We start from the raw sequence: 21357 nt of genomic DNA, 5'->3' as shown, positions 1-21357 counted from the left end.
TCTACCTCAGATTTTTATGGTGTTCAATTAATACTGATTCATTCCAGAAACTGTACAATTTATAGGAACTTTTTTTCTACAGAAAAAAAAAACACATAGTTCAGTTTGCTGAGATAAGTAAGTGTTCAGTAAACACAGGTATGGAGGTTTGCTTACAAGTGGTATGAAGCTACCTGAAGTCTCATTAGTAAGCTCCAGTTTCTCAGAAATCTGAAGACATTTGATGGAGGAGGAACTTGTAATTGAGGCAGAAGATCCAGAGAACCCAGAGGAGTGTGTGGCTTCACGGCTGTCTTCGATAATTGGGCTGAAAGAAGCACAAATGAGTCAGTTCTCATAGGGATAATAGATACCACTTTATCTGTGTTATTTTATTTAATATTCATTAGTCTAATTTTCAAAGTCCATTATTTTCCTGAAACAGATATAGATTTATAATCAGAATTTAGGTGACTTTATCTATCCTGGTTGACAGTCAATGCTGAGCATTAGATTTCCTAAATTTATGCTTTATTTACCTAATCAATAGCAAATGCCTAATCTAAATCTATTCTATACTACTGAGAAACACTGATTGAGGTACTTTTTTCTTGTTTATCCTTTCTCTAGACAGTTTATTCTTTAATAAGAAAAGATCAAGAAAGAAAAAGGGAAACCTGAATCACTCAAGATGAAAACATGCTAACAAAAATGTGATAAAGTTTATTGGACAAAAATTTTTAAAATGCAGTTTTAAAAGCACAAATTGGCATTTTAAAGAATATTCCTAAAACCAACATTTATTTGTTTAACTTAGCCAACTTTTAAATACAAATACATCAAAAGGTTTTGTCTGTGGCTCTCTACACCATTTCTTCATACCATTTATTCATTTCCACCTCCCCATTAAAAGATTCTCCTTTTTGAAAAAAGATTTTATTTATTTATTTATTTATATTCATTTATTTTAGAGAGAGAGAGCGAGGGAGAAACAGAGGCAGAGGCAGAATCTCAGGCGGACTCCATGCTAAACACAGAGCCCGATCCAGGGCTTTATCTCATGATCCTGAGATCATAACCTGAGCCAAAATCAAGAGTCGGCTACTTAACCAACTGAGCCACCCAGGCGCCCCTAAAAGATACTTTAAAAAAGTATACTCTGAGTGCCTCAGGTGGCTCAGTCGGTGATGCACCTTCCTTTAGCTCAGGTCATGATTCCAGGATCACTAGATCGAGTCCCACATAGGGCTCCATGCTCAGCGGGGAGTCTACTTTTCCCTCTGCCCCAACCCCCATCATGATCTCTCTCTTTCTCTCTCTCTCTCAAATAAATAAAATCTAAAAAGAAAAAAAAAGTACACTTCTAGCCTATCTGAAATTAGTATCAAGCTATTCTACCATTATTTAAAACAATATTAAAGGAAAAACAAAATGCCTCCTATCTCCCCATGGCAGAGTTTACCAAGTTTCCTCAAAGACACCAGAATCCTCCTGGGGCTCTCAATCTCATAACCATCAAAATTGACTTCTTCTAACCCTCATACTCAAATCAATTACCAAATACCACTACCACTTTGTCAGGGGGAATCCCACTGTCATGTAAAGCACTTAGCATGGAACCTGGCGGGTAGTGAGAACTTGATAAATGATTGCTCCAACTGATAAGCACACACAGAATACGAGATCACTCAGACAGTCTGGCTTGTGCAACCTACAATCAATTACCTGAGCTTCTTGGTGCTGAGAGTTGGATTGTAGATGGTGCCGCAAGCAGTCTGCTGGTCCTCAGAGATCTTCACATCTAGATCCTCCTCCTGCAGCAGTCTCTCGGGATCAGAAGGGAGATCCTTCAAGGACACTATCTCATGAAAAGGAGTGGATACAAAACGTGCTGCTCTGGCGAAGTCACAGGTATCTTCTGGATTAGGACATAGAGTTACATTCCTGAAACCTGTGATAATAGCATCCTCACTCAAGGGTTCAAGTCCTGTAAATTCATCCTGAAAAAAGATTCGTGAAGTTTAGCTGAAATATTTCAGTGAGCATCTAGAGGACCTACCTTTTTTATTCAGAGAGACAAACATTAGATAAGTGATTTTTGATGTAAGGTATAGAAGTAGAGTATAAGAATTTCTAGAAAAGATAATTTTAAAAAGCACATCATAACGTTTGAGGGAAAAAGTTTTACATCATGAAAATAGCAAACTAAGTATTATCAAAAAGTATACTGTGAGGAATTGCCATACAAAGGAAAAATACTGGATAATTTTTTTCCCAACCAATTTCACCTAAGAACTAGAGGAGTAATTCTATTTTTCTTCTGGCTTTGACCTAGAAAATGTTCTAATAATCTGCTATCCTCCTAGCTTTTAAGTCTTCTTCTATGCCAAATGTTGAATTTTTATTTTATTTCTTAAAGATAATTCACAGTCATTGTAGAAAAGATGGAGTATAAAGTATTAAAAAATGGAAAATTTTAAAAAATATTCCTTTGTCTTTCAAAGATTGATTTACTTATTTAAGGGAGAGTACATGTGCAAGCAGAGGGGAGGGGCAAAGGGAGAGAGAGAATCTCAAGCAAAGTGCTAGCTGAACATGGCACCTGACACAGGGCTCAATTCCAGGACCTCAGCTGAAACCAAGAGTCAGACACAACCAAATGAGCCACTCAAGTGCCATCTTTTGTCTTTCAAAGTAATATATGTATATGGTTTAAAAAGTCAACTAGTTGAGAAGGATATATAGTGAAAAAGTCTCCCTCTTGCACTTGACCCTCATCTCCACTTCAACTACTATTCCCCAGAGGGAACAGTTATTTTAACACCTGGTAGGTTACACGCATATACTTAAGAAAGGGTTTCAGGGCTATCTGGCTGGCTCAGTTGGTAGAGCAGGTGACTCTATGTCTTGGGCTCGTGAGTTCAAGGTCCATGCTGGATGTGGATCCTCTTAAAAAACAGTAATAGTATTAATATAAATAAATAAGGGGGTTTATAACAAGTGAAATTATAGGATAAATGCTAGTATCTTTTGGCTATTATAAATAATCTTGCCATGAACATTCACGTACAATTTTTTAAAATGTAAACATGTTTTTAATTGTCTTGGAAATATACCTAGGAGAGAACTGCTAGGTCATACATATGGTAACTCTATGTTTAACATTTTGAGGAACTACCAACCTGTTTTCCAAAGTGGCTGCACCATTTTATAATCCTACCAGCACTGTATGAGGGTTCTAATTTCTCCACATCCTCACCAACACTTGTTATTTTCTGTCTTTGATTATAGTCATCACAGTACATGTGAAGTACTATCTCACTGTGGTTTTGGTCTACATTCTCTAATGACTAAAGACGTTAAGCATCTTTTCATGTGCTTAAATTTGAAGCCTATTATTTTAATTTTAACCCTAAATTTGTAAGAACTGCATGAAACAATTCACAAGTCTGCTTATATTAACTTAGGAATACTGTTCCTTACACAAATATCTGGAGACACATCCTCATTTGAGTTGATGCTTTCTGAAGTTTTGAGAACTGCAAGGGGTCTTCGTTGGGCTAATATCCGTGGGGGAGCTGCAGGATGACTGCAAAAAAAACACTTAATTTATTTTTCTGTTCATATAGATAACAGTAGCCCTTAATGCATCCTTATTTATAATAATAGAAGACTTTAAAGTATCAAAACAAAACAAAAAACTTCAAACCTGGTGTTTTCTTTTTCTGAAAGAAGAAACTCATCAAAAATGGAGAAAGGTAAACTGGGACCTATAGAAAAAGAGAACAGATTTATGCTCTTAAGCGTAAATGCCTATTCTTCAAGACATCTAGGTCAATTAATATTTTGTGCTATTTGGAAGCAGAAAGGTAATCTGTTCTTTAAAATGAATAATTTTGGGGGCACCTAGGTGGCTCAGTGGGTTATAGCCTCTGCCTTTGGCTCGGGTCATGATCCCAGGGTCCTGGGATTGAGCCCCGCATTGGGCTCTCTGCTCCGCAGGGAGCCTACTTCCTCCTCTCTCTCTGCCAGCCTCTCTGCCTACTCGTGATCTCTGTCTGTCAAGTAAATAAAAAAAAAGAAAAAAAAAAGTGAATAATATCAGGAGCACCTGGGTGGCTCAGTGGGTTAAGGCCTCTGCCTTCAGCTCGGGTCATGGTCCCAGAGTCCTGAGATCAGGACAGCCCTGAGTCGGGCTCCCTGCTCAGAGGTGAGTCTGCTTCCCCTTCTCTCTCTCTGCCTGCCTCTCTGCCTACCTGTGATCTCTGTCTGTCAAATAAATAAATAAAATCTTTAAAATAAATAAATGAATGAAATGAGTAATTTAAAACATATAAAAGTAGAGATCATTTAATAACAGTTACCTAAACATGAATGACTGTGTCTCATCTTTATTCCCCACCACTGCTACTACTTTCCAAACCCAACTCAGTTCTGAATTATTTTAAAGCAAATCTAAGACATCATATCATTTGTTAATATTTCAGTATGTATTTCTAAAAGAGAGGCTCGTTCAAAAAAGCATAATCTCAAAACATAATCATACCTATAAGATTAGTAATTTCTGAGTATCATATATCCAATCAGAAGATTCGCTTTTTACCAAAATTATTTAGAAAGTCTGAATTGAGAATGCAGATTCATATATTGTGACTGGTTGAAACGTCTCCTAAATCACTTTGATTCTTTAGGGTTTGTTGTTGTTTTAGTAATTTTCTGTTGAAGAAACTGGGTTGTTTGCCCAATAAGCCTGGATTTTTTTTTGCCAATTACATCTTCCTGTGTTGCTTAACATGTTCCTCCAGGCTTTGTATTTCCTATAAATTGGTGGTTAGAGTTGGGGTTTTAATCATATCCTATATATTTTTTAAACTACTAACAGGTAGATAGTTATGTTTTACCACGTTTAATGTATTTTCAAATGAAAAGAGAATAAATTTGGGGCGCCTGGGTGGTTCAGTCGGCTAAGTGTCTGCCTTTAGCTCAGTTCATGATCTTAGATTCCTGGGACTGAGTTCTGCACCAGGCGCCCTGCTCCATGCAGAGTCAGCTTCTCCCTCTCCCTCTGCCTGCCGCTCCCCCTGCTTGTGCTTACTCACTCTTTTTCTCTCTCTGTCAAATAAATAAATAAAATCTTTTTAAAAAGATAATAAGTTTGAATATAATTTTTTAAAAAATAATTTTTATTTATTTATTTGAGAGAGAGAGGGCACAAGCAGGAGGAGAGGCAGAGGGAAAAGGAGGATCCCCGATGAGCAGGGAGCCCGATGCAGTCTTTGATCCCAGAAGCCTGGGATCATAACCTGAGCCAAAGGCAACACTTACGCGCTTGTCCACCCAGGTACCCCTAAATTGCTTCAGTTTTAGATATTTCTTTTTCTTTCTTCTGAAAAACCACTTTCTTGGCTGCTAAATACTACTGATAGGTTTAGCTGAGTGTACACTGATAAGGTGGAAGATGATATTCAGTAGTTAATATAAATTTAAATTTACATTTAAACTAAACATTTCAAAGCACCAAGGAATCTTATAAAAACAAAAATACTCTTAAATGTCTTCCCTATCTCAAATTACATGCTTATAACTGAATTCCATAACTCAAAGATATGATACTACCTTAGTTCCCCTCTGCCTTCTTACAACTCCCTTTACCATAATTAAGAAAAATATTTACCACATATTACATAATGTGTTTGTTATTGGTAAGTTTTTCATGACATTTTCAAATGCAACTCACCTTTAGAATGAGGTTCTTGCCAAATGTTTTCTTCAGGTGAAGTCTCTCTGTAAAGAAATTTGTTTTAAGACATGTCCTAAGTACCCACAAAAAGAATTACTTAATTCTTATAAGTCCAAGAGGCTTTTTTATTAAATACAATCTTCTTCTCTCTAAGATAAAAAAAAAAAAAAAAAAAAAAAAAAAAAAAAAAAAAAATTCTAGGGCACCTGGGTGGCTCAGTGGGTTAAGCCGCTGCCTTCGGCTCGGGTCATGATCTCAGGGTCCTGGGATCGAGTCCCGCATCCGGCTCTCTGCTCAGCAGGGAGCCTGCTTCCTCCTCTCTCTCTCTCTGCCTGCCTCTCTGCCTACTTGTAATCTCTCTCTGTCAAATAAATAAATAAAATCTTTTAAAAAAAAAAAAAAAAAAAAATTCTAATACTGTCAATCTAAATTCTTTAAGAAGATAAAACCTTCCTTCGGTCATTAAAATTGCTTTATAGAAGTATATTTGATAATAGATGTTGTAATATTAACAGTATAAGCAGATAACAAAATGGTAAGCTCTCATTTTTATCAAATAAAACAAAAAACAGAACACATAGGAATATACTTATGTTAATAGCAATAATCTCTTGGTGGTAGAAATGGGTGGTTTTAAATTATATTTGAGAGGTGCCTGGGTGGCTCAGTCAGTTAAGTGTCCAACTCTTAATCTCAGCGATGATCTTAATCTCAGAGTCATGAGTTCAAGTCAAGCCACATGCTGGGATCCATGGAGCCCACTTTAAAAAATGTGTTTTTAATTTGAGGGGCGCCTGGGTGGCTCAGTGAGTTGGGCCTCGCTTTTGGCTCAGGTTGTGATCTCGGGGTCCTGGGATTGAGCCCCGCGTCACAAGTAGGCAGAGAGGAAGGCAGAGAGAGAGGGGGAAGCAGGCTCTCCACTGAGCAGAAAGCCCAATGCGGGGCTCGATCCCAGCACCCTGGGATTATGACCTGAGCTGAAGGCAGAGGCTTTAACCCACTGAGCCACCCAGGCACCCCAAACATGTATTTTTTTTTAACCAAAAAAAAAAGTCAGTACCCTTTCTTCCCTCATCATTACTAGAACTTATGCTGTGACAGAGATTTGCAGATATTATGTCTTGATATTATAAAAGACCAAGTCATTAGAGTAAAAGGTTGGTTCTAAGTGCCCTCCTATAAGCATCATCCCTTTCACCAAATGTGGTCTTACCTGGCACAAGAGTTTATTGGACAAACAGAATTGGATAGAGCCATTCCTGGTACTTCCTGAGACCCTGAAGCAATTTGCAGTTCAGCTGTCTCCTTTGTAGGCATCTTCTCTTCATGCTATTTGCATTAAATAAACAAAATGAATGTGTCCCTCTATCTAAAAAATCCTACCTATTTTCAAGCTTTAGTTCCAGAATTAGGTTTACCATACTCTTTGCGTAGATAACCACTAACCATATAAAATATCTCTGCTATAAAAGTTCTTTCTAATAATTTACATTCCTAGTATAAGCTGTTTCTGTTGTACTCAACTGAGCAGTGCCAAGCATATACCAAATTTCTTTGGGTGACATGTAACATGACTAGAATAAAAAGAAGTCAATAGTCAATAAATTGCATTGCTTTTAGTGGCTCAAGTTCCATTTGAGGTCACCTGTTATATTACTTTCCTGCTGGACTTTGTTGCTACTAATAGCTATGAAACTACCAGAAACTCTGAATGGGGGTTAAAAGGATTTTTATCTTCTATGCTTTGATATTGTTTAAATTTGTTTCAATAAGCATAGTTTTCTACATTAAAAAAAAGAGAAATGGGGACATATGGGTGGCACAGTTAAGCGTGTGACTCTTGATTTCACCTCAGGTCATGAACTCAGGGTGTGAGATAGAGAGAGCCCTGCACGGGGCTCGGCGCTAAGTGAGGAATCTGCCTTCCCTTTCTCTCACCCTCTGTCCCTCTCTCTGCTTGCATGTTTTCTCTCTAAAATACACAAATAAATCTTTAAAAAAAAAAAATGAGAAAGAGAGAGAGAAATGACCTGATCACCCGTTCTTTCTTGCTGAGAAGTTTGAATTTCTTTTAGCTTCTTCTCCATCTCTTCAATCTGTTTCTGCATTTCTGCTCTCTTCTCGGCACTGGTCAGTAGCTCAGCTAGAAACAGTAAGGTTGGCTGATGCATTAGTCCTCATAGCAATTTATTCTGTCAAAAAATGTCTTTGGAGCTCATGGCCTTAACATGCATGCTAATATTACAGATTGAGATTAATATAAATGGACCAAAGTCCTCTACTTGAGGTCTAGGTCTCTATTCTTTCATTTATTTAATCAATAAGAACCAGAATATCTATGATGTACCAAGCACAATTCAGAGCATTTACTTGTCACTGGTACATAACACAAAGTCCTTGGCCATGTCACACTAATATTCAGTTTAGGGGAGACATGCAGACACACAAATTAATAAGGAAATCAGTGTTAAAAATAAAATAGGTGATAAAAGAATGTGTGACTGAGTAGGAGAATGGAGGTCAGGAGCTACTTAAGATGGGTAAGTCGGGAAGATCATTTTAAGAGAACGACATTCATAAAGTTGTAACCTGAATGACAAGGAGCCAGTCATATAAATATCTGGAGAAAGATTCTAGGCCAAAGCTGGCACAAAGGCCCAAATGCAGGAACAAGATCACTATGTTCAAAAGTGAGTTCCAGAGAAAGCCAGTATGACTGTAGCAAAGTAAGAAGAGAAAAGTAAAAGATGAGGTTGGAGAGGTAGGCAGGAGCCATGTTATGTAGCTATATATTATATTATATATATATAATATTATATATAATATATAATATTATGTGGCTAATACCATGTGTGGGTAGAGTTTGTACTGCATGGTAAGACAATGAGAAAACATTGAAGAATTTTAAGTAATGACAGGACCTGGACTTTTTATAAAAATCATCTTCTATGAGCAAAATGGTCTACAGTAAGGCCAGACTAAAGGCAGAAAGTCTAGCTGCAATAGTCTAACTAAAAGATGGCGGTTTAGGGAGTGCCTGGCCAGCTCAGTGGGTTAAAGCCTCTGCCTTCGGCTCAGGTCATGATCTCAGGGTCCTGGGATCAAGCCCCGCATTGGGCTCTGCTCGGCGGTGAGCCTCCTTCCTCCTCTCTCTCTCTCTGCCTGCCTCTCTGACTACTTGTAATCTCTATCAAATAAATAAATAAAATATTTTTAAAAAATGATGGAGGTTTGGATTAATAATGAGAACAGTATAAATGAAAGATTTGGGAAATTTTTTGGTGGTGTGGTTGATAGGCTTATTCATTAGATATGGGGGAATGGTACAGAAAGAGGGATCAGAGATGAATTCTGGCTTTTTTTGGTTTGAATCAACTGGGTGCATATTGTTCCCTTTTACTGAAATGGGGAAGCCTGTGGTATGTGCATGTGTTGGGGTGTAGTTTTTGGCAGAAATCAATAATTCTATTCTGGCTACGTTGAGTTTAAAAATGTCTATTGGAGGGTGAGGGGAATGGGTTAGCCTGGTAATGGGTATTAAGGAGGGCACGGATTGCATGGAGCACTGGTGTTATATGCAAACAATGAGTCATGGAACACTATATCAAAAACAAATGATGTACTGTATGGTGATTAACAACATAAAAAAATTAAAAAACAATTTTTAAAAACATCTGTTGGAATAGCCAATAGATACAGGTAACTAAATAGAAGTTTCGAGTTCAGGTGAAATGTCAGGGATAGAGATATAAATTCAAGAATCCCCATCTTGTAAACAGTATTTAATCTATTATCTAGTGATAGTTGTTGAAAGAAAAGATAATTGGAATATTCCAAGACTCTGTTCTGGGTTTTAGGAAGATGTCTTTGATAAGAATAGCAGTGAAGGAAACTGAGAGGGAATGCACAAAAAGGAAAAGCCAACAGAAGCATTTCATAAACAAGTATCTCCTCAACTGTGTCAAGTGAAGCCAAGATGGAAAAAAGATCATGACTGAAATATGGCCACTGGATTTGGCAAAAAGGAGGTTTCTGGTGACCATGATCAGAGCTGCTTCACTGGACTAGAGGGAATGCTTGCGAAAATAATGGGCAGGGACAAAGATTACAATTCCCAAGAAATTTTGCTGTGAACTAGAAAAATACACATACCTTCCCTTTGCTCTTTTAATTTCTTCCGGAAAACTTCAGCCCGGATCTCTTCAAAGGAGAACTCCCCCACCCCTGCATAAATCTTCTCCTTACAATACATCATCTTCTCCTTCTTCTCCTGAGACTCTTGCTGATGGCTTTGGACTCTTTGCAGGGGATCTCCTTCTTCCTTTCCAGGCTTTCTTGTGCTTAGAATATGGTTTATACTAGGTTCAATTTTACATGGTGTCCTAAAGAAACAAAATAATTATTATTCACTATACAGGTCAAATGAGTTATTTCTTACATGTTTTGAAAGAACACAGGGACAATGTCAGTAGTAAGACTATGTATAATTGATTTCAAAAAAAAATAAAAAAGATGGAGAAAAGAGGCTAAAAATAATTTATGTGGATTATCAACAATTATGTTCTGAGTATTACTCTGTTATGATGAGGAATGAAATTAGCCATAAGCTAGGGTCATCAAATAGCTTATATTCCTTATAGGTAAAACAGATCTGAATATCATATCTTAATCAAACCCAGTGTATGAAAAAAAATTAACCTACTCAATATAGCCCATTTGCTACTGTTTATTGCCAAAAACAATTAGAGTTAGGAATACAACATTCAGGAATGTGAAGTTCAAGGTTCTCAGCTGAAGGGGAAGAATGAAAGTGATAACACAGGTTTGAAAAGAATAAGCATAAAATACTTCAAGCAAAATAGGGCAGATATTCTCAATCCTGGCAATGGACAAAATTACTTATATACCTTTTCTTTTCTTTTTTCTTTTTTATTTTTTTTAAAAGATTTTATTTATTTATTTGACAGAGAGAAATCACAAGCAGGCAGAGAGGCAGGCAGAGAGAGAGAGAAGGAAGCAGGCTCCCGGCTGAGCAGAGAGCCTGATGCGGGGCTCGATCCCAGGACCCTGGGATCATGACCTGAGCCGAAGGCAGCGGCTTAACCCACTGAGCCACCCAGGCGCCCCTACCTTTTATTTTCTTATGTGCCTTTTCACAGCTAAAGATATCTGGTCCCAGGTCACCTGGTTAAGTCAGTTAAGCATCTGACTCTTGATTTCAGCTCATGTCATGATCTCAGGTCCTGAAACGGAGCTCCACATCGGGCTCCACACTCAGTGCAGAGTTGGCTTCAGATTCTCTCTCTCTCCCTCTGCCTCTGCTCACACCCCCTCTAAATAAACAAATACAATCTACACAAACAAACAAACAAAAAGCCCAGACATCTGGTCCCTACCCCAGATCTACTAAATCAGAACTTTTAATGGTAGGGACCAAACATCTACATACCTAAAAGCCTTCCTCAACTTGTTCAACCTAATAAAGGACATCTACAAAAAACACACACAAACATATTATTTAATGATGAAAGACTGAATGCTTTTCTTCTAAGATCAGGAACAAGATAAGAATGTCCTTTTTTTTTTTTAAGATTTTATTTATTTGACAGACAGGATCACAAGAAGGCAGAGAGGCAGGCAGAGAGAGAGAAGGAAGCGGGCTCCCTGCTGAGGGGAGCCCGATGTGGGACTGAGGCTTCATCTCAGGACTCCTGGGATCATGACCCAAGCCGAAGGCAGAGGCTTTAACCCACTGTGCCACCCTTGCCACTTCTACTCAAAACTGTACTTGAATTTCTAGCCAGGACAATCAGAAAAAAAAAAAGAAATAAAGCATAACTAAAAAAAGAAACACAACATCCAGGTGGGAAAAGAAGTAAAATGATCTCTACTTGTAGATGACATGATCTTATATACAGAAAATCCTAAAAATCTATAAAAATGACAAGGGCAAATAATGAGTTCACCAAAAAAGAAGGATATAAAACCAATATATGAAAAGCAATTGTGCTTTATACACTTGTAATGAATGGAAAAGAAATTGAGAAAACATTTCTATTGGCAGCAGCACCAAAAAGAGTGAAGTACTTCAGAATAAATTTTTAAAAGTGTGAATAGACAAACACCAAAGAAGATATACAGAAGGCAAATGAGCATATAAAAGATATTTAATATCACATGTTATCAAGAAATTACAAATTAAAATAATGAGATACCACCATACATCTTTAAGATCTAAAATATTGACAACACCAAGTGTTGACAAGGATGTGGAGGTATGAATGAATGAAAAATGGTATAGCCACTTTGGAAGAGAGTTTGGCACTTTCTCACAAAACTGAATCTTCTGATATAATCCAGCTATATGAGTTGAAAACTTATGTCCACATAAAACCCTGCACACAAGGGTTTAGAGCAACTTTGTTCATAATTGCTAAAATTGGAAGCAATTAAGATGTCCTCCTATAAATGGATGATCATCCACACAATGGAATATCATTCAGTCTAAAAATAAATGAGCTATTAAGCCACAAAAAAGATATGAAAAAAGCTTAAGTGCATATTACTGAGAAAAGCCAGTCTGAAAAGCTTACACACTGTTTATTTCCAACTCTAGGACTTCTGGAAAATGTAGAAATAAAAAGACATAAAAGGATCAGTGGTTGCCAGGGACTTGAGGAAAGGATAATGAACAGGTGGAATTAAGTTTTAAGGCACTGAAACTATTTATGTGACAAAGTAATGATGGACACCTGAAAAACCCATAGAACTGTAAAACACATTGGAATGAACCCGAATGTAAACTATGAACATTGGTTAATAATGTATCAGTACTGGTGCATCAATTACAACAAAAGAACCACTGGTGGCAAGATGTTAATAGGGAGAACTGTGTAAAGGGTGGGGGAGGAGGAAGTATATGGGAACACTCTGTACTTTCTGTACACTTTTTCTATAAACTTAAAATAACTCAAAAAAACAACATCTACTTGTTTTTTTAAAAAAGTGCACAACTTATATTCTAAAAACTATGATAAACTGTTGGAAGAAATTAAAGAAGATATAAATTAAAGATACTCCATGTCCATGTATCAAAAGATTTAGTATTATTAAGATGGCAATATTTATTAAATTGAACACCAAATTTAGAGCACAATCTGTAACATAATCCCAGCTGGTTATTTTGCACAAATTACCAAAATGATCCTAAAATTCAGATGGAATTGCAAAGGGCCAGAATGGTCAAAACAGTCTAAATGGAAGAACTAAGTTGGGAGAGTTGGGAGACTCAAATTTCTAGATTTCAAAAGTTACAACAAATCTACATTAATCAAGGATATGGCATAAGGATACACAAGTAGATCAATGCGATAGAAAAGTCTCAAGAATATATTATGGTCAGTTGATTTTCAACAGGAGTACGAAGACCATTTGTGACAGTTAAGCATCTGGGTGTCTCAGAGAGTTAAGCATCTGACTCTTGACTTCAGCTTGGGTCATGCTGGGTTGTCAGATTGAGCTCTCCATCAGGCTCTGTGCTGGGTATGGAGCCTGTTTGAGATTCTCTCTCTCTACCTCTGTCCCTCCTGAACCCCTCTCTGGAAAAAAAAAAAGAAATGAAAAGAAGAGTACCAAGACCATCTAATGAGGAAAGAAGTTTTTTCAAACAACAACTGTATATCCACATGCAGAAGAATGAAGTAGGACTCCTTCCTTATATCAGACACAAACATTAGCTAAGAATGGATTACAGACCTAAATGTAAGAGCTAGAACTATAGAACTTTCAGAAGAAAACACAGGAGTAAATCTTCATGATCTTGAGCTAGGCAACACCAAATATACAAGAAAAAAAAAGAAAAGAATAAATTGCACTTCATCAAAAATAATTTTTTTAAAAGATTTTATTTATTTGGGGCGCCTGGGTGGCTCAGTGGGTTAAAGCCTCTGCCTTCAGCTCGGGTCATGGTCCCAGGATCCTGGGATCGAGCCCCGCATCGGGCTCTCTGCTCGGCAGGGAGCCTGCTTCCTCCTCTCTCTCTCTGCCTGCCTCTCTGCCTACTTGTGATCTCTGTCTGTCAAATGAATAAATAAATCTTTAAAAAAAAAAAAAAGATTTTATTTATTTATTTGAGAGTTACAGAGCGAGAGAGGGAACACAAGCAAGGGGAGTGGGGGACGGGGAAGCAGGCTTCCTGCTGAGCAGGGAGCCCAAGGTGGGGCTCCATCCCAGGACCCTGGGATTATGACCCGAGCCGAAGGCAGACACTTAATGACTGAGACACCCAGGCGCCCCTTCATCAAAATTTTTAAACCTTTTGGGCTTCAAAAGGTAACACCAAGAAACTGAAAAGAAAAACAAAGAAAGTGAAAAGACACCTGATAGAATGGGAAACAATATTTGTAAATGATATATCTGATAAGACTTGTACTCAGAATATATAAATCCTTACAACTCAAAAATAAAGACAGGGGCACCTGGGTGGCTCAGTGGGTTGGGTGACAAACTCTTGATTTCAGCTCAGGGTGTGATCTCAGGGTCATGGGATCAAGCCCTGCCTTAGGCTAAGACATCAGTGGGGAGTCCGCTTGGGATTTTCTCACTCTCCCTCTGCCCCACCCCCCACTCACACTCATGCTCTCTCTCAAATAAATAAATAAAATCTATTAAAAAAATAAAAAGAGGGGCTCCTGGGTGGCTCAGTGGGTTAAAGCCTCTGCCTTCGGCTTAAGTCATGATCCCAGGGTTCTGGGATGGAGCCCTGCATCGGGCTCTCTGCTCAGCAGAGAGCCTGATTCCCCTGCTCTCTCTCTGCCTGCCTCTCTGTCTATTTGTGATCTCTGTCTGCCAAATAAATAAATAAAATCTTTAAAACAAAACAAAACAAATAAAATAAAATTAAATAAAAATAAAAAATAAATAAAAAGACAAATAATCCAATTGAAAAATAGGCAAAGGATTTGAAAAGGCATTTCTTCAAAGAAATACAAATGGCCAATAAGCCCATGAAAAGATGTTCAACATCATTAATCATTAGAAAAAAGCAAATCAAAACCACAATGAGATACCACTTCACACCCACTAGGATGGCAATAACAAAAAACAAACAAACAAACAAACAAACAAACCAAAAATAGCAAGTGTTGGTGAGCATGTAGGGAAACTGGAGCCCTTATTCATTATGGCAATTTGGAAACAAATTGTTTTCCTCTTTGGAAAACAATTGGAGAGTTCCTGAAAATGTTAAATATGGAGTTACTATATGACTCTGCAATTCCCTTCCGAGGTATATACTCATAGAATACAAAAACATATGTCCACAAAAAAACCCATATACACAAATTTTCACAGAAGCATTATTCATAATTAGCCAAAAAGTTAAAAACAACCCAAACGTCCAAATGGTAGCTGCTCTAGACAAGTTCAGGGACTTGCAAACAATCTGGTTTGACTATATGTTGGGGAGGAAACTGGAGATGTTAGCAGAGGCCACATCAAGAACAGTCTCATAATTAATCTTAAGGAGTTCTGGTTTCATCACAAAGGTTATGGGGACCTAGCGAGGATTCTGATCAGGAAAATGAATCAATCAGATTTGCAATGCAGACCTGTGACAGCATAAAGAATGAATGGGATGAGTCACAGTAGAAGTAGAAAGATTAGGTAGGTTGTAGTAATCCCAGCAAAGAATGATGGAGACACAGACACCATAAAGAAGACTGTTAAATCTATATAGGAATTAGAAATATATTGGTAATGGTTATTGCTTAACAAGATCGAAAGCAGCAACAAATTAGGGGGAGATATTTGCAACTCCTATTAAAGATTTTCGCTGATTATTTTAATCTATGAAGAGACCCTGGAACACATCATTAAGAAAACACAAACTAAAGAAAAGTGTTGCAGATAGGTCAAATAAGACAGCCATGAAGAAGAGTTCAAATAAAAATAAAGTTCAACATTTTCTATACTATATTTATTTTGCCATAATTGTACTTACAGGTGATCTGAAACATTAGAAAAATTAAATATCCACAAATGTGTGCTAGCAATTTCTTCAGGTAATCTTTTTTAAAGGCTCATGGGATTTTTTTTCTTTTGTTCTTTTTTTAAAAGATTTATTCATCTGCTTGAGAGAGCGAGTGAGCACAGTGGGAGAGTCTCAAGCAGACTCTGTACTCAGATGATCCCATGACCCTGAGATCATAACCTGAGCCAAACCCAAGAGTCAGACACCTAATTGACTGCACCGCCCAGGTGCCCCTCATAGAAATTTCCTAATAATATCCTCCCCTGTGTTGAGCTCTTATTAGGCAGAAATTTTTGTTATGAATCTTATCTATTTTTGTCTTCCTACCGTACCTAGCATGTAGGGATGATGGGTTACAGATAAGTTATGAGAAAACTCTTGCACTGAGAACTGGGACACAGAATCTGAACCTAGTATTATAAGCTCTGCAGTGTGTATTAGACTAGATCTCACACTGCCTAATGATTTAAGTATCACCTATCATTCTTTTTCCTATAACAGAAATACTAAGGGTTAGGAAGAAAAAGAAAAAGATATTCAGAAGGAAAGAGCAGGGTAAGAGGAAAAACTATCATAATCTCTAATTACTGTCAAAACAAAAATAGAACATCTCACTTAAATCAAAGGGATTATCTTTGACTATAGCAATCTAAATTTAACCTATAAAGTTTATTTCTTAAAAAGAATTTACCAAATGGTCTTTTAGTCCTAATATACTCTAAAGAATAAAGACATTAAAACACACACACACACACACACACACACTCTCTTTGTTACTTTCATCACTGTAAAGAAGGAAATGCCTTTGGGAACCAGAATAAAGGGGCCCCTGCTCACTCTTAATAATTACCCCCTCAAAACATCAGGAAATTAAACTCACATAACTGGCTGTTGTGCAGTTTCTTCAACATATGGAGTAAAACTGGGAAGCAGAGGGGGTACAGTGGTCACAGAAGCTGTACCACCACGAGGCTGGCGATGAAGAAGAAAATGATAATTACCATTCTGACAAAGTATATGCAGACCATGCCTAATCATTCAGGAGGAATTAAAAGAGACACTAAAAATACTCCTCTACACTAAATCTGAAGTCTTTGTTATGTTGGCAAGTACACTGGCTATAATAGTCCTTACCCTGTATTCCAAAGGTCTGCCTGTGTTCCAAGGGCCAGGCTGCAGCTCATTTTCTTTGGCCCTGGACACAGGGGGTGCTATCCATGGCTGAACTGTAGGCTTAGACAACTCTGTTCTAGAAGCCTCATCAGCATTTTCATCAAAAATAGTAATTCTGGAATTACTTTGCCTCTGTTGAGGAACTGGATTTTGGAGTCCTCTGTTCTGGTTTGGAGCTAGGAGAAAAATATTAAAACTTCATGTAAAATCTTTAATTATCAACTGCGGTGCTAGTAAGGTATACCTAATTCTTCCTAAAGCCAAGGAGATTACCCCTACTACCATAGAAACAAAGTTTTTCTTTTTTTAAGATTTTATTTATTTATTTATTTGACAGATAGAGATCACAAGTACGCAGAGAGGCAGGCAGAGAGGGAGTGGGGAGAAGCAGGCTCCCTGCTGAGCAGAGGGGCTCTACCCTAGGAACCTGAGATCATGACCTGAGCTGAAGGCAGAGGTTCAACCCACTGAGCCACCCAGGCACCCAAAGAGATTTTTTAAAACAATAATTTTTTTAAAACCTTACATGAATCAAATTACTAACTTTTTAATCTATTCGTTTGTTATACTCTCCCCCTCCTTTCTCTCACCTACAGTCTTTTATTTATAGATATGTTAAAAAAAAAAAAAGAGGGACGCCTAGGTGGCTCAGATGGTTAAATGTCTGCATTCAGCTCAGTTCATGATCCCAAGGTCCTAGGGTAGAGCCCCACATTGGTCTCCTTGCTCAGCAGAGAACCTGCTTTTCCCTCTGCCTGCCACTCCCCCTGCTTGTGCTTACTCTCTCTATCTCTCTATGACAAATAAATAAATAAAATCTTCAGGAAAAAAAAAATTCTACATCTTCCTTCAATCATCATTCTAACGTTGTCTAGTTTTCTCAGAGACTACCCTAACCTAAATCTTCATTTGTCAACTTAAAATTTTCTCTCAATGGATATCAGCTGAAATGTGCTGAATTTAAAGAAGATAAATTAGCCGAACAACTCAAACTCAGAAACTCTCAATGCTCCCTATATATTAGGTTTTTCTTAATTAAGACACAAAATTGCTGACATGTTTTGCTTTTACTGCATACTGTAATCTCAGCTCTCTGAAGACTTCCTTCTTTTTGCTACCTAGTATTCAGAAAACTAGGACAGTGTCCACATATATATTTATACATTATCTCTTTACATAATTTGCCTACCGCCTGCGACTAAGAGTTTCCCATAATAACACTTAACAAACTTACCCTTAAGAGCACCTCCTACACGGCTGATTGGAGCTCTTGCTGTCCTTTTCCCTTTGCTCTTTAGTTCTGCCAGTGTGCTTCGTTGTGGTACAGAAGATCCAAAAACTTCCTCCTCCTCTTCTTTCTCAAGGGCCAACACAGTTTGCCGAGACACTCGAGCTTGGAATTGTCTAAGAGAATGGATAATTAACTTTTGGAGGAGATGAAGACTACTCATTGGAATAAAAATTTCTGATTTATTAAAACAAGGGAGAAGAAATATAGACAAATAGCCCAAAGAAAGTGTTTATTCTCTCAGGAATAAACAAAGCTACCTTGAATTCAGAGAAAGTTTGGAATAGGATGATTTAATTCCCCTTTAATATCCAAGGCTCAACCAATTGGCATACTCTGAAGAGCACCATTAGGCTGATCTCAGGATCAGACTGGGGTGACTAAGGTTAAAGAATGTATTAAGGTCAGAGTTCCCACCAACTTTTTAAACTTACAAAATAAGTTGGAAGAGTAAATGAGCATCCATATACTCTTCACCTAGATTCAGCAACTGTTAATGTCTTGCCACATCTATTCTATCACCGCCTATGTCTCTTGTTCTCTTTAGGCACATTGCTCACCCCCATATCATTTTTTCCCAACCCATCTGAAATGAAGTTGTATTCCACATGTCATTTTACTTTAGCAAAGCTCGCAGAAGTTTGAAGATTAAATTTTCTGTGCTGCTGCTGAAGTTTTACATATTATCAAAAGGGTAAAAAAGCAGAATAAACTGCAAATGCTGGCCAAGAAGTAAGCCTGTGATCGCCTCTCTCTCACTGGGTAGAATTAAAAATTCTAAACAAAATACAAAAAAAGCAACTGAGGCCTCTGAAAAGTAAACAAAAGCAAGTAGACTGTAGAGAGGAGTCAAACTTGAAGAAACAACCCACACAGGGTTGTTTCCTGTTTTTTTTTTTCTTCTTCTCTTTTCTGTTGTGGTTTTAAATTGTTGCAACAATGGTGTGGGAAGCTAAAACCTCATCTTTCTGGCCAGAGTACTGGGAAAAGGGGACTCTGAGGGCCAACCAATGTGGGAAAGATACTGGAGAGGATGAGCTGAAGCAGGGGATCTCCTAACTCTCTGCATGAATGGGCACAAGCCTTGGACTCACTCCTGAGCTATGCATACAGAAGGCAGGCCCAAAGCAGCACAGAAAAGGCTTTGAGAACTGAACTATGATATAAACCATTGGCCAAGTCCTAGACTAACCACTGAGCAGCCTACACATGGGATAGACCCAAAGGTCTTGAAAATTGAACTGCCAATGGAACCACCACCCACATGAAAAAGAACTTATGATATCTGAAGGTTGGTTGCCTGCTAAGACAAAAATATCAGATTCCCCAGAGAATATTAGCCAACAGGACTCAGTCTAATAACATAGTAACGGGATAAATGTCCAGGATATAATCTAAAACGACTTGACAGAAAAAGAGCCAGGAAAATGTGATCAATTCTCAAAGAAAAAGGCTATCAACACATATCAAAATCAAGATGAGCTAGGTATTGGGAATTTCCAGACAGAAATTTAAAAGCAGCTATTATAACTACACTCCAGGAGATAAAGGTAAAAATATCTGAAATGAATAGAGAGACAGAAGTTCTCAGCAGAGACACAAAAACTATAAAAAAGAATCAAATGGAAAATTTAGACCGAAAGACACATAATCTGAAATAAAAAATTACTGGATCAGAATGGAGATGGCTAAGGAAGGAGTAAATAAACCTCAGGACAAATCAACAAAAATTAGTCACTCTGAAGAAGAGAAAAAAGAAAAGTTAAAAAAGTAAAAAAAAAAAAAAAAAAAAAAAAAAAAAAAAAGCAAGGGCAGTGCCTGGGTGGCTCAGTTGGTTAAGCATCTGCCTTCAGCTCAGGTCATGATCCCAGGGTCTTAGGATCGAGCCCGTTTTGGGCTCCTTGCTCAGCAGGGAGATTGCTTCTCCCTCTGCTTCTGCCTGCTGCTCGCCCTGGTTGTGCTCTGACAAATAAATAAATAAAAATCTTTTTTAAAAAAAGTAAATTAAAAAAATAAAAACAAAAAGAAAACAATAAAAAAGAGCTTCAAGGACCTATGGAATAATATCAAAAAGTCTAACATGTGTAACTGAAGTCTCAGAAAAAGACATATAAGTGCAGAAATAAATAATGGCTGAAAACTTCTCAAATTTTGGGAAAGGCACACATTTACAAATTCAAAAAGCTCAGTAAACCCCAAATGGATTCAATGCAAAGGTAATCACACAGAGACACATCATAATCAAACTTCTGAATAATAATGTTAAAGAAAAAAATCTTAGAGGTGACTGGGTGGCTCAGTCGGTTAAATGTCTGCTTCATCTCAGGTCATGATTCCAGGGTTCTGGGATCCAGTCCCATGGAGGGCACTCTGCTCAGCGGGGAGTCTGCTTTTCCCTTTACCCCTCCACCCTGCTTATGCACTCTCTCTCTGTCAAATAAATAAAATCTTAAAAAAAAATCTTAAATGCACCCAGAGAAAATCAACATATTACATATAGAGAAGGAACCATTCTCATCAGAAATCACAGAGTCCAGAAAACAGTACAACATCTTTAAAGTACTGAAAGAAAAGAACTGTTGAGGGGCACCTGGATGGCTCCGACGGTTAAGCAGCTGGCTTCAGCTCAGATCATGATCACAGGCTCCTGGGATCGAGCCTTGTGTCAGGCTCTCTGCTCATTGGGGAATCTGCTTCTCCCTCTCCCTCTGCCCCTCCCCACCACTTGTGCTCTCTCTCTCCCAAATAAATAAAATTTAATATAAAATACAACAACAACAACAAAAGAACTGTGGACCCAGAATTCTACATCCAGCAAAAATATCCTTTAGGAATGAGGATGAAATGAAGACATTCTCAGATGAAAAAAAACTAAGGGGGCACCAGGGTGGCTCAGTGGGTTAAGCCTCTGCTTTTGGCTCAGGTCATTCCTGGGATCAAGCCCCGAATCAGGCTCTCTGCTCAGCAGGGAGCCTGCTTCCCTTCCTCTCTCTCTGCCTGCCTCTCTGCCTATTTGTGATCTCTCTGTCAAATAAATAAAAATAAAAATAAAAAGAAGAAGAAGAAGAAGAAAAACTAAGGCAGTTTATTAGCCATAGGCTCACTCTAAATGAATGGCTAAACGAACCTCTTCGGGCTAAAGGGAAA

At 37.8% G+C, this 21357-nt stretch overlaps 1 protein-coding gene across 1 annotated transcript in view; it reads right to left on the bottom strand.

Annotated features, from left to right (window-relative positions):
• BUB1B (BUB1 mitotic checkpoint serine/threonine kinase B) overlaps nucleotides 1-21357 on the bottom strand; it is a 47015-nt gene that overhangs the window by 9820 nt on the left and 15838 nt on the right. The window contains exons 6-16 of the mRNA XM_004751084.2: nucleotides 18157-18326; nucleotides 16884-17098; nucleotides 16630-16721; nucleotides 9872-10101; nucleotides 7750-7862; nucleotides 6933-7048; nucleotides 5717-5763; nucleotides 3689-3749; nucleotides 3463-3568; nucleotides 1705-1979; nucleotides 174-307 (exon numbers count right to left, since the gene is read on the bottom strand). Of these exons, the coding sequence (XP_004751141.1) occupies nucleotides 174-307; nucleotides 1705-1979; nucleotides 3463-3568; nucleotides 3689-3749; nucleotides 5717-5763; nucleotides 6933-7048; nucleotides 7750-7862; nucleotides 9872-10101; nucleotides 16630-16721; nucleotides 16884-17098; nucleotides 18157-18326 (1559 nt within the window). The remainder of the gene's footprint in view (nucleotides 1-173; nucleotides 308-1704; nucleotides 1980-3462; nucleotides 3569-3688; nucleotides 3750-5716; nucleotides 5764-6932; nucleotides 7049-7749; nucleotides 7863-9871; nucleotides 10102-16629; nucleotides 16722-16883; nucleotides 17099-18156; nucleotides 18327-21357) is intronic.

Source organism: Mustela putorius, unplaced genomic scaffold (genome assembly GCF_011764305.1).
Source record: "Mustela putorius furo isolate JIRA1106 unplaced genomic scaffold, ASM1176430v1.1 tig00003898_pilon_pilon_pilon, whole genome shotgun sequence".
NCBI lineage: Eukaryota > Metazoa > Chordata > Mammalia > Carnivora > Mustelidae > Mustela > Mustela putorius.
This window is presented reverse-complemented; position numbering and strand designations above follow the sequence as displayed.